General features: G+C 51.8%; 1 protein-coding gene across 1 annotated transcript in view; it reads right to left on the bottom strand.

Annotated features, from left to right (window-relative positions):
• Neurl3 (neuralized E3 ubiquitin protein ligase 3) overlaps positions 1 to 13698 on the bottom strand; it is a 31653-nt gene that overhangs the window by 16001 nt on the left and 1954 nt on the right. The window contains exons 2-5 of the mRNA XM_050134602.1: positions 11477 to 11658; positions 9070 to 9140; positions 8385 to 8470; positions 5501 to 5759 (exon numbers count right to left, since the gene is read on the bottom strand). Coding sequence (XP_049990559.1) covers positions 5501 to 5759; positions 8385 to 8470; positions 9070 to 9140; positions 11477 to 11658 — 598 coding nt within the window. The remainder of the gene's footprint in view (positions 1 to 5500; positions 5760 to 8384; positions 8471 to 9069; positions 9141 to 11476; positions 11659 to 13698) is intronic.

Below are 13698 nucleotides of genomic sequence, written 5' to 3'. Positions count from 1 at the left end.
ATCCGCTGACTCAAACAAGTCACTATGGTTAGCCCAGATGCTGGAGAAGAATTAGACTCTGTCTTCACGCGCAGTACTGAGGTCATACTGCCTGTGGGATGGAAGATGCCTTGTCGTCTCTACCTTGGGGTAAACGACAGCCGGCCACACTTAACAAAACAGCCGACAATGTTTAAGTGTAAAAAGTCATTGATTTTTATCAACAGTGATACTAAATAGTTTACTATGGTAAAATCAAATTGAAACACAGTATTAGATGACAATGTATAGACAGAGGAGGAGGTAATGGGAGCTGAGGCTTTTAAGACCCTTGCCATTGCTTGGGAGGCGCACAGAGGAAATTGATCAGTTTTATCTCTCAGTCAGATATGCACGACAGAAATATAACTTAACCACTGAAAGACTCAACAGCTGGGGAAGAGGCGGGAGGCCGATGCTGAGCCTCACCCCCACACGAAGTTCTCATGGCGTGCTCACTTTAATCCAGAGGGCTCAGGAGAGTCAGCCCTCTGTAACCTTAGCATCTAGACCTGCAGTCAACCAGCTGCATATACAGAATATTCTAGAAAAGCAAAACTACTGCCACCACACAGGTTCTCTTCTTGTCACTTTCCCATAGTCAATGAAGTATGTGAATGATTTGCAGGCTGGAGAGCTCTCTCAGTGGTTAAGAGCCCTGGCTGCTCCTGCAGAGGACCTGAGCTTGGTTCCCAGCACCCACGCAGTGGCTCACAACTTTCTGGGACTCATTATGGTTCCAGGAAATCCAGTGCACTCTTCTGGCCTCTGCAGGCACCGTACGTACATGGTGCACAGGCATACATGCAGACAAAACATTCATAAGAACTTTTATAGAGTGGTTTTCCAGAGCATTGACCTTGCACTAGGTATAATAAGCCCTCTGAAGATGGTTTACAATAGACAGGATGTGGGCTAGGGAGATGGCTCAGTGGGTTAGCACTTGCCGCGTGGCTGGCTAGTTTTACGTCAACTTGATACAAGCTAGAGTCATCTGAGAGGAGGGAGCCTCAGTTGAGAATGCCTCCATCAGATCCAGCTGTAGGCAAACAAGCCTGTAAGGCATTTTCTTTCTTTCTTTCTTTCCTTCTTTCTTTCCTTCTTTCTTTCCTTCTTTCTTTCCTTCCTTCTTTCTTTCTTTCAGCTTTCTTTTTATTTATTCCTTGTGTCTTTCCCATCATGCATCCCAACCCCGCCCATCTCCTGTGCCCTCGCATCTGCCCTCTACCCCTGCCACGCCCCTCCCCCCAAAAAACAAAATAAAATGTAAGAGAAAAGTGGGGGGAGGGAGAAAGGGAAAACCTCCGCACGGAAGCCGCAGTGTGAGACCGTAGAGTCACGCAGTAACCCCTTTATCCATACATCTTTACATGCTGTGGTTCTTTGCAAACAATCTCTGATCTGACTCTGCCTGGGCCTCTGTGACACCACTGGAACACTTCCTGGACATTGCCTTGCTGCCCTGTGTCATAGCGATCCTGAAGCCCTGGGTCTTCACGACCCCTCCCCCCCCCTGCCCCTCCGCGTTCCAGCCGATCACAGATGGGGTGGATGTTGGGGTGGGCCAACACTTAACCCTGGTTCTGGGCCTGGGTAGTTGCAGGATCGGTGAGGCTACCAGCTCTCTCCCATCTTCACCACCCACCAGCATAGCCCTGGCTAGTTCACCCCTTGCAGCCATGAGCAAAGGGCAGGGCCGGTTTCCGGCTTTCACATCCTCAGGGTTGGTTCTCCCACACACACACACCTTCAGGACCAGCTCTACTGAGCTGCCCAGGTGAGGTATAGGGCCCACTCTCTGAGTATGGCGGCTGGTGAGGGACAGTTCTCTGGCTTTTATGTCCTCAGGGCCAGCAACCCCGCCCGCCTCAGGAGTTGATGGGGGGGCATCTCCCCCTGTGCCTGCCGCCACAGAACAGATGAGTAATAGATACAGCTCTCCCATGCTCACAACTTTGGAGCTGGCTCCCCTAGCCACCACCATAGGGGTCAGCTCTACTGTGCTGCCCAGGCGAGGTGCAGGGTCCACTTTCCTGAGCGCTGCAGCTGGCAATAGGGAGGGTCAGCTCCCTCACCCAGCACAGGTGGTCGGGGCAAGAGAGGGGAAAGGAATCTTTCTCTCGGTAGGGCATTTTCTTAATTAGTGATTGATAGAGGAGGGTCTGGCCCATAATGGATGGGGCCACCCCAGGACTGATAGTCCTGGGTTCTATAAGGAAGCAGGCTGAGCAAGGCAGTAAGCAGTACCCCTCCACGGTCTCTGCACCAGCTCCTGCCCCCAGGTTCCTACCCACTTTGAGTTCCTGCGTTGACTTCTCTCAATGGATGGTGGCTAAGAATACGTTAGCCAAATAAACCCTCCCCACCCCCACCCCCAAGTTGCTTTAGGCCATGGTGTTTCAACACAGCAATTAGCCACCCTGACTAGGACATCACGCACTGTGAGGACCTGAGTTTGCGTTCTCAGAACCCACAATCAAGTTGGATGTGGCAGGGCACACATCTGTGATCCCAGTGCACCTATGGCAAGATGGGAAGCAGAAACAGCAACAGCAATAGCCTGTGCCAGCTAGCCTAGCCCGTGCATCATTGATGAGGATGTCTCAATCAAGAGAGAAGACCAGGATTGGCACCAGAGTATCCTTTGACCGCTGCACTCACGCACAAATACCCATATGCACACACACACACACACACACACACACACACACACACCTTATACTCACACAAAAACACTTTTTAGACGCGTACACAGAATGTACATATGCGGTGCCCTCTAAGGGATTTGAACTTCCATGGATTTGCTGCCTTAAGGGGGTCTGAGTCTCTCCTGTCAGTGTCCCTCATGGACATTGAAATACTGTATTTCAGTATTTCAACTATATTTCCATTAGATAAATAACTAAAGGCCTGGAGCGTTGAATGACAGGCCTTGGTACCCTTCTGCTGAAGGGTAGACTGTGCTTCTGACTATGACCTAGCAGGTGTGTACACGTGTCGGGTGGGTGCCCGTGTCCAGGCTAGGCGACTGAGCATCACATTCCCCGTCTATGGCTGCCTCCTCCCCCATCACAGCCATCAGGAACCTGGTGATTCCCATCACCCACATGGAAGCTTACAACCATCTCTAACTTGATGTCTCCCGAGATCCCCACTTGAGAGCAGCCTTTTAGTCTCTTAACCTAGGTCAATCCAGGGACTAGACAGGAAAAGCTCCCTGAGCCTAGATGGAGTGCAACCTTACTAGGAAGCTGAGAAGGAGAAATACTTAAGCTTAGGAATTTAAGATGAGCCTGGGCAGCACAGCAAACCACCATCTCAAAAGGAAAAAGAAAGGAGAAAAAGAAAGCAATGAGAGAGGAAAGAAGGAAGGAAGGGAAGGAAGGAAGAAGGGAGGGAGGGAAAAGAAAAGGACAGAGAGGAAAGAAATAATGGAGGGAAGGAGGGAGGGGAGGAGGAAGGAAGGAAGGAAGGAAGGAAGGAAGGAAGGAAGGAAGGAAGGAAGGAAGGAGAAAAGAAAACAGCTCCCTGGGTGCATCAGGCTGAGACTCAAGTCCAGGCCCCTCTAGTCTCCTACATTTGCCCAGAATCCAGAGCCTGCCCAGCTTTCTCCTCAGATCATGTGTCCTCTCTGCCTTGCTAGGGGCTGGGGATGCCCTCCGTGGGAAGATGAGTCCTGTGTGTTAAGAGGGCAGGTGGGGGATCCAGCAAGAGCGGCTGAATGCCAGGGAGACAGGGCCCAGCGCCCTTCACCAACTGATTCTCCCCCAGGGGAAGTGCCAAACACAGAAAACACATAGGCTCCAGACACAGGATCCTTGGCTCGTATGGCACAGAGATTACACTGACTTTTCTGAGGAAGGAGAATGTTGTCTCCCTGGGAGGATATCCATTGGAGCAGATGGCCCTTCGGTTCCGAGGACCCACTGCCAGCGTGGAAACAGTGTGGTACTGGCTGCTTCTGAAGCGAACTGCAGGCTAAGCATGGCTCCTTCCTGTTACAACCTCGAGAGTCAGCACTGTGCGCACATTCGACGGATAAGGAAACTGAGGTTATTGAGGTTAGGTAACTTGACCAAGGTCACATATTTAGAAAGTGGTAGAAGCTTTCAAAATACTAAGCTGGGGAAATGCCCATCATTTGTAGAAAAGCTTTCAATAGAGCCCAAGAACGCAGGCTTCCAGTTAACCCTGCCTTACCCAGAAAAGTGAATTCCCCAGAACCCCCTGCACCCTGTGTACATCTGGGTGCATGTTCTGATTAACAACCGAGGTCTCGGTAATCAGGGCTGACCACAGGAAGAAAACTGTTCGGAAATCAGAAGCGGTGTTCTCTGCATTTACTGAGTGCTTGGAGATCCCCAGGGCTAGAGATGGGAGCTGCTGCATGCTCTAGCCTGAGGAGCACGAACTTCCAGGGGGGCCCCTATCCAACCTCTGTGGCGCTCAAGGAAAAGCGAAGCACGCTCAGACACGTATAGACAGTGTGGCTCATCTCAGTCTCGGTTCCTACAAAAAGGGTAGCAGACTGTTCGGAGGGAAATCCTATGGATTCAGTTGCCAATTCAGAATTTTGAACCCTGGAGGCTTCTCCTGCCAGGAGTTCTTGGATCTTGGGGACCCCGGGATGGAGCCTCATGGGAAGCAGGAAGGGGTCTCCTGCTCAGCTCATCATGGCTTTCCTGGCTGGACAGCCCAGCCTGGTATTCTGAGTCAGCCCTCAAGTCCCTGCTTCCCACTGACCGCCGACAATGAACCTGAGATTGACTGCTCAGCTAAGAGGAAGAATGCCCTCCCTCACCGAGGGAGTCCACCTCATTAGCGCATACATCCACCTACCAGTGCCCGTGAGCCTATCCCTCCTCGCCACTGATGCAGGGCTTTAAGGAGCTGAGGAGCCCCACTGCGCCAGTTCTTTGGTCCAAGCTCTACTGCAACAATACCCTTGCTATCCCTCACTGACAGGCTCCTTTTCCTGCACCAGACCCTAGGGGCTTCCCAGCGCCTGCCACCACGATGTAAAGCCACCTCTTCTTCCTGTCCTGCCTTCAAGTCATCATTCAGTGTCTGAAAGGGAAGATGTTCCCAGACGTCTCCTGGAGTCAAAGACTCACTCCGCCCTTGGGGTTAACAGGTGTCTCCCCACCCCCAAAACCGCCTATCACACTTTCGTGCAAGTCATAGGGGCCGCTCCAAGTGACGGCAGAGGGCACCAGTCTTGGATAGATCAAGGGCTATGCCCAGCCAGTCTTCCCTATGAGGATGAGGATACAGACAAGTGTATTCAGTTCAGAGGCTCATCTGACTCCGTGTAGCCATGAGTAGCCATGACCCACTGCGTGTGCTCAATCTCATGTCTGTCAGGCACACACACCCTGCATACAACACCGTGTCTCTGCCACTGTGTGTGCCTGTAGGACTCTTCCGGGAGACAGCAGCCGTGTGCCTGCCTACCTAGGAGTTCAAGACAGATCTTGCTTACCGGGTAAACTTTGTGCTGAGATAGCAGCCAGGCCTAGGCGGTGGTACAGCAGGCCCCAGCCAGGTGTCCTGGGTAGCCAGGGAGATGAGCCAGCAGCATCTCTCTCACACACCTGTCTCCAGGTCAAGATGAACTTGAAGCCAGCAGGGGCCCAAGTCAGAGAATTGCTGACTCTGCAAAGCCTTGGATACCCCTTGAAAGCAAGGAACTTCCTGCAGCAGAAGCCAGCTCTGTAGAGACCAGAATCCACACAGGTGACCTTCAGTTAGGCTCTTGAGGGGGAACCGAGAGATCCCTTCCTGCCAGCACCCAGTCCCGGGAAGTTCAACCTATGAGAAATAGGTTAGAATAATAAATGCTGCTTGAATATGAGATTAGTAAAAAGTTGGTTAATTGGGACCTCTGAGTGAGGGCCTGAACCATGGTCAGAAGACATGTGCCACCAAGCCAAAGGGCCTGAAACAGATTCCAGGGTCTTGGGGCGGACATGATGAATAAACACTGGTTCTTTTCAGGTTGACTTCAGGTATTTCCTATAAAAGGAACCATCAGCAACCAAGAGTAACAGAGACACCGCCACCACCCCCAGGAACGCCAATATCAGGCTTTCGAAAAGCCTTCACTATACCCGCCTGAGTGTTGGGGATGCTGCAAGCTAGGAATTTAGTCCCCCTACAGGGTTGCTTGAAATTGGTGAGGGGAGGGCACGGTAGAAGGAGCCCTTATCCCTTTCCAGATGCCCCATTCCTCGGGCCTCCAGCGAAGGGAAAGACAGTTCAGGATGGCCCAGGACTGCAGAATGCAAAGTCCCCTTGATCAGCCCTTTGTGCCCCCCGCCCTTCCTACTCCCTTTTGGGGCGGAAAGAGGAACTGTATGGGGCTGGGGCTTTCAGCGACACCCGAGGGGCCCGCGACGCTCCCGCCCTGGAGCTCCTACCTGGCAATTATTTGTGCCCCAGAGAAATATCGGTGGCCTTGGCTAACCGAATTATTCTTTCGGTTTGAGCCAGCTCCTCTTTTTGAGTCAGATCCGGCGGGGGGAAGGAAAGCGCTTTCCGAAAGTCCCGCGGGTCCTCCGGGCTGGGAGAAGCTGCCGGGTCGTGCAGTCCCAGCTAGACCTGCTCATAGCCCCTGTCGCCTTCCCAGCAGTTCCCAACCCTGTATTCGCCGCAGCTGCTGGCGCCAGGAGCCTGAGCCGGCGTCCCTTGGGTGTCCCCGGTCACTGGGTGGAGGCTCGGTTGATCCAGCACGTGCTTGAGCCACCAAAATAGCAAAAGAAACACACTTGGAAAGTGATCTTTCCCAACGAGTTTCGAATTGCATTTACGGGAAAAAGTCAAAGTCTTGTGGGACTTCCTCACAGGCGACAGAGGGACATGAGGTCCTTTGCAGCATTTTGTGCTCCCTCCAGTGGTCTCTGGGGCCCTTGGGCCACTAATATTTTAGAGTCCCCATCTCAAATCCCTGGAGACACAGGGCTGCCCAGCTGTTATTTTGCAGAATTTTTTTCTTGTAGCAGGCGACAGTTCTGCTTACTGCTCCTAGGACTGACTCACAAGGGGATGTGGGGATTTCTGAGCTGTTTCAAAATGTACCCCGAATATTAGGGTGTTCATGTAGCCCTTGTTTATTTAAAATTTAAAAACTAAAAAGCCCCGAGGCCAACAAATAAGACCCGTGCACGCTGAAGCTGGGAGGGAGAGGTAGGCAGGGGCCTTCCAGGACCTAATGACCTCTGCAGTTTGCAGCTGGGTCCAGAATCCAGGTCTCCTGGGTGCCTCCACCCCATACTGTCTGCTTTGTCTTGGGCTGTGGGTGACAGCGACAATTTATGAGTTGCTTCCTTCTGCCTGGCTCACTGTTATAGGCTTTGTAAGGAACAGTTCTTCCAAGCTAAGCCTGGCAGTAGAGGTCTGTCATCCCAGATGCTGAGGCAAGAGGATTTTGAGTTTTAGCCTGACCTGGATAACTTAGTAGGATGTCTCAAAATAAAAACTAAGAGGGTTGGGGGTGTAGCTAGACAGTAAAACATTTCCCTAGTATGCAAGAGGCCCCAGAATTAAAGCAAAACAAACCCTTATCCGGTGCTCCTCATAGCATTAGGCAGCTGAGGACAACTATCACCACTGTGCCCCTCCTGATTTCTAGGTGAAGGTGTTGAGCACAGGGAACCTAGCAGATTTAGAGCCCTTGGTTTTCTTGGGGAGTGGGATGCTGGCTATGGATCCTGCTAGGGCTGGCCCTGCCCAGTCACAGGCAGACCTCAGACTCAGTGAAGTACAGAGGTCATCGGAATAAAGATCTGGGTCAGAGGGTGCAGTGGAGCCCAAGGGATCCTGCACGTCCCTTCCACCCAGCCTCCTGGAGCTGTGGGGATACCCAGTAAAGGGATCCAGATGGGGCAGAGGGATGGAGTAATCACCAGTAATACTACAGTCCCTACATAAGCTCCCATGACCCAGACCTGGGACTCTGGGGTCGTGGGAGCTTATGTAGGGACTGTGGTATTAATATCCTGCCCTTGCCAGCAAAGTGGCACAGCCGGAGAGAGGGAAAGGCAGTCAGTGGCACAGAAGGGGCATTGCACCCCTCAGCCTCCCTCCCTGGTCTTCCATGGATTCCTCATCTGGGGATCATCATTGGACACCTCGCTTACTTCCTCCTCAATCTTTCCAGTTTGTTTACTTACTGACCCTGAGGGTTCCTAAACTAAGATTAAGACAACTTCAGGCAAGCGTGCCACAGCTGAGGAGTAGGCTGGAAGCAATAGGACACCTGCTTTAGAAGGTGCATGAGGGTTTGCTGGGCAGACCCGGTGGAAACCAGCAAGTCTGGGGAGAAAACAGCAAGCTCAGAGGGGAAGGTACACATAAATGCTTGGTACTAGCAGCACCATGGACAAGCACCGTGGACGAGCACCGTGGACGAGCACCGTGGACGAGCACCGTGGACGAGCACCGTGGACGAGCACTACGGAAGAGCACCACGGACAGTCTCCCAGTCTGGCCATATCACCAAATAAGTCAGGGAGACGCAGACACCAAGCCACCATGCCTGGAACCATCATTGACCCCAGCACAAAACAAAGAGAAGCCCTCTTTACAGAGCCTCTGCTTTCACTTGGGGCCAAGAAAAGAAGGGAAGGCAGTTATGACAGAGCAGAGCCCCGCCAGGGTAGGACTACAGGGCAGCTGGGAAAAGACAGGCTGAACAATGTAAGGACATCCATGGTGAGTTAGCGTAGTGGTCCGCTTTGGAAACAGAATTCACCTGTAACGGACAGTGACTGTGTATGGTTGTGAGCCTAGCCTTTAATGGCCGAGACATCTCTCCAGCCCAAGCATGTATGTTTTTTGAGCCTGTGTGTGAACATGGGTCAATGTCCATGCTAATTCGGTGCCTGCAGTGATTAGAAGATGTACAGTGGGGATGGGGAGCATGTGGTTGACAAAGAGGGAAAGAAAAGGGGCTTGTGGGGGTAGGACCACTTAGACCTGGTGGGCTCTTCCTGCCTACTGCTGTTTTCAAATAATGAATACTGTTACAACATCAGCACGGGCTGTCCTCACCAGTGGCAGCTGCCAGCTGGATGATATCAAGATAACGAAAACCAACGTCTTGGGTCTGGGGGTGGGTAGGGCTGTAGGAAGAGTAAGAAACAATGGGTCTTGTGTTTTTACACCAAGGAAACCGGGACCCCCTCCAAGCGTTACTTAAGTTTTTATATTTGAAAGACCCCTTGAGTTTATTATCATGAAGTATAGTGCTATAAACCTTTAATTCCAGCACTTAGGTGGCTGAGACAGGAAGATCAAGAGTTCAAGGCTATCCTGGGCTACGTAATGAGACCTTGAAAAATAATAAAGCCCCAGAGCCCATCTGAGGAACAAGCATTGGAGCAACCTCTCTCCTGAAACTTGAGCTCCTGGTATGGAAGAGGTTAGCAGTGACTGTTCAGATTAGGGACAAGTCATTGCCTTCTCACTCAGCTCTAGGCATTTGGGACAGAACCTGGAACCCCACCAAGGACCCGAGGGTTCTTCAAGCTGACTTGAAGTCTAGGAACCCTAATCTGGTGGAGTCTCGGGACCCAACGCCAAATCACCAAAGCCAGAGCCTAGGACCACTCTGTCTAGGCCTCCCCTTGAGTGATCAGGGGACAGGGCTGACTACGTGGCCAGGGTTTGGTCCCTGGTACAAGAAAGGGGGCTACCTGGAGGTGGTGGCGCACACCTCTAATCCCAAGACTTGGGAGGCAGAGGCAGGTGGATCTCTGTGAGTTCGAAGCCAACCTGGTCTACAGAGCGAGTTCCAGGACAGCTAGGACTGTTACACAGGGTAACCCTGTCTCGAAAAAACAAAACAAAACAAAACAAAAAAAAAAGACAAAAAAAGGAAAGAGGCCGGTTGTCTGTCTCTGTTGCCGCCTTTGTGACGCCCCCACCCGTGTGTGTGTGTGTGTGTGTGTGTGTGTGTGTGTGTGTGTGTTGAAGGTTTATTTCCTACCCATTTCTTCCCTGAGATAGAAACACTCTGCCAGGTTTGGATGAGAGTCCCCAAAGGTTACAATAGCCGATATTGAATCACACTGTCAGGTTTTGGGGGTATGAACACAATGGTACTTGCAGGGGCAGGACACTCTGAGGGTGATTAGAGAAGGCTGTCAAGGTTGGGGGTGGGGTCCCAGTGGAGAGGCCAGAGGAGATACACTCCTGCTTTGGTTTCTCACCATGTAATGTCCTCCGCCCCCTTGGGACTCTGTCAGTAAGAATTCATCACCAGGTGCTGGCCCTCAACCCCAGACCTTCAGAATCATGAGGCAATATGAACTTGACTTCTTCATAACTCAGTCACCCTGTGGTGCTGTGTTGGAAACAGCGAGGAGGCAAATCAACACACAGTATCAGCCCGGGCAGAGGCTGTCTGCACCAAGTGAGACAGCCCGATCACCCGGAAGGTCTGTTTTTCACCCTCATAGTAATCTTCTCAGCTAGATCCTAAGCCCATTTCAGTCACGGGAAAACTGATTAGAAAAGTCAGTCACACCACCTGCAAGCCAGGACTGGAAAGTGTCCGCCTGGTTCCATAGAGGGAGAGTTACAACCCAGACTAGTCAAAGAGTCTTTATAATACCTAATTCAGGTGGATATGTAGCTCCATGATGGACTGCTTGCCTAGCCTCCTTGAGACCGAGGTTCAAACCTCGGTACCGAAAAAATAATATAAATAATAATAAATTATACGGTAAGGTGCCTAGCTAGGTGTACTGGTGTGCCTCTAATCTCAGCACTCAGGCTAAGGCACCAACGTCTGGAGTTCAAGGCCAGCCTGGGCTACTTAGCAAAAAGCCTGCCACGTTAAAATTAATTCATTCAAAAGACAAACCACTACAAGGAATTTAGGGCTGGGCTAGGCTCGCTAGCCTCAGGTATTGCCTGGAACTAGAAGCCGGGAGGAAGTGTCTGGGTGTGTCAGGAGCCTTACGTAGGAAGAATTAGAGTTGAGACCATTGGGAGGTGACACCAAACCTGTGTCTTGCTTTGGGGACACACTTGGGGGTTAGAGGCCACGGGGTGGGGTGGGGTGCTGCTGCTTCTCGATCACCCGCACTCCCCAGGTCATCAAGGGAGTTATCCTCACCTCTCAGAAGCCTAGCTGTGGCCCTAGACTGCTTAACACAGAAGCAACTAAAAAGAAAGCAGGGAGAGAAAATATGAAAATCAAGGCAAACACGCACACGGCAGGAGGTTTAGAGGGAGACCTTGGCAGAGTATTGAGGATTCTTCTCGGTCTCTAGCCCCTCTCAATGAACTTGTCTCTGAAGCTCTCCAGACATCAATTCTAGAATCCCGGGCAGGAGCAGCGAAGCGCCGTCTCACCACCTCGGTCCCCTCGCAGGGCGGTCAAACTTTCCCTGAGGCCCTTAACAGCAGGGTAAACTGAGACCTGGCTGGCTGCCCTCTTCCCCGCCCCCACTCGCTGGTTCCCGCCCGGACGGAGCCCAAGCTCGGCTGGCAGCACCCAGGCACGCGGCTCCACTCCGCTCCCAGGCCGGGCTGGCCCAGCGCGGAGTCCGCCAGGCGCTCCCGCTCCTGGCGCTGCAGCCCGGGCCCGGAGCCCGCCTCTCCCGTTCTGATGTAAGCTGATATTTTAATTCTCTTACAAGGAATGGTGTTTAGAGAAATGACTTAACCGGATTACTCATCGTCGATAATGACTTGGCCCAGCTCCGAGGCTATTCCTAGACGTGACGCTGGAGGCTTTGATTCTCTCTTTACTTTTGCTCCCCCTCCGCAATTCCCCTCCTTCCCCTCCCAGTGCCAAGAAATTACAGTGAGCGGCGACTCCGCCCCTACACGCTCCCCAGCAAGGCATCCTGGGAGATGCAGTTCTCTCTTGACGCTGGGCGCACCCCCCCACCCGCCCCATGCTCTCCAAGGCTTATGCTGCTGAGCATTGAACAGGGTTATGTGGGAAGTAGAGGCCCCTTAAGTGAGATATGCCTCAATTTCTCCATCTGTCAAATGGGAGAAACAGTCAAGAACATTCAAACAGGACTGAAGGACCCTCTGAGACCTTAATTAAAAGCGCTACACTGACCTAACCGAAATCTTACTCCAGTGCATTTTGTACTGACTCCCTGGTCTAGATTTACCATTTTGTGACAAACTGCGACACAAGGAACCAAGGTCTGGTTGCCCTGTTCCTAGGAACTCTGGCGCACAGCGAACCTTTTCTTACTCGTTCCAGATTGTGGCTGCGCCCATGAACTTGTACAGCACCTGTTCTCTGGTCCTCAATGTCCCAAGAGTATTCTGGGGACAGATACAATGCCTAGTTTGTGGGGATCAGGTGACGTGTCTGGTAAGACACGGGTGTGGTGGGGTCTGATGTAGATAACACTCTGCTGATTCTCCAGCACCCCTGCCGCCCTGGGCATGGGCCCTTTGCTGTCTGTCAGCAGCTACCCCTGTGTCTAACTTGGTGCCTGCACACAGAAGGACAACATGACACATGTTGATTGATTGGTTGGTCGGTCGGTCGGTCGGATGGATGGATAAGCACAGCATCCTCTCCACCTTCCCTGATAAAGCACCTGTGCACCTGAGAGATCAAACAACTTGCATGAGGTTGCACATCTGGGCTGTGTATGAGTGCAGATGAAAACCCCAAATTCTTCCCTACCCCTGGAGGATTCAACTGTCACTTTCAGGTGCAGGCACTTTAGCATCTTGGGTTTCTGTTGGGTAGGGACAGGGCCATGAAGCCCCCCACCCAGAAGCCAGCCCTAACCCAACACAGGAAGTTGTTCTAGATTCAGTGGGTTGGTGCAGAGGGGGAACGGAGCACCTGCTTCTAAGCACCCCTGGGGACAGCAACCATGTCTCTTCTCCTAGGAAATTGTCCCCTGGTGATCTGGGACCCAACCCTATGCTAACATTGCCACCTTCCCAGCCTCTCAACCCTAGCCCATCCCCAAAGGCCAAAAGCTATTCTTGTCTCTTTCTAAAAGACGCGTTTGAAACCATGAGCCCATTTTTTCCATTCCCGGGCTTGGGTATGTTCTATTTCAAGCATTTGCTGTTTTCCATGAGTTGCGAATGCCATTGTGAAGCAAGCCTTTCCTGGACAGCTAGCATAGCAGGGTGGGGGAGTGGGGTGCAAAGCAGGGCCAACAGTTAAAAATACTCCCCCACTTCATTCCCCTTTGAAAACTAGGCCCCAGGGGGCATTTTGCAACTGCTTAGACTGGGAACAGAGCAGTAACAGCGGGGAAGACAGGCTGCTTGTCCTGTTTTCTGAGTACACCGAACAACTTTGAAGGTCTCAGATGAAGCATGGCACTGTCTTTCCTGTGTGACTTCCAGCAACTTGCTGAACCTCTCTAGGCCAGTAAGTTCCAGGGTGAGCACCACCCCCAAGGTCAGGTCGTTAGGGATGAACCAGTGTGAGGTGTTAGAAGGTAGGCTTAGCCCAGTCTCTCCCCAAAAGTGCTCTAAGAGATCTAGAATTCTCTCAGCAAGATTCAGGGGTGGGGGGAAGACTATGGAGAGATCACCTATAAGACATAGACAGTAGCAGATGTTAATAGAGAAATGACCTGTATTTTAAATGTAGATCTCTCTATGGCAAAGTCAGAATTGTATCAGCTTAAAGCACACACTAAACCAAGTTACATCTTTTACCAGACCATGGAT

The sequence above is a fragment of the Alexandromys fortis genome, unplaced genomic scaffold (genome assembly GCF_014885135.2).
Source record: "Alexandromys fortis isolate MF-2015 unplaced genomic scaffold, M_Fortis_MF-2015_v1.1 scaffold_20, whole genome shotgun sequence".
NCBI classification, from domain to species: domain Eukaryota; kingdom Metazoa; phylum Chordata; class Mammalia; order Rodentia; family Cricetidae; genus Alexandromys; species Alexandromys fortis.
The sequence above is the reverse complement of the archived record's forward strand: the minus strand, read 5'-3'. Positions and strand labels throughout refer to the sequence as shown.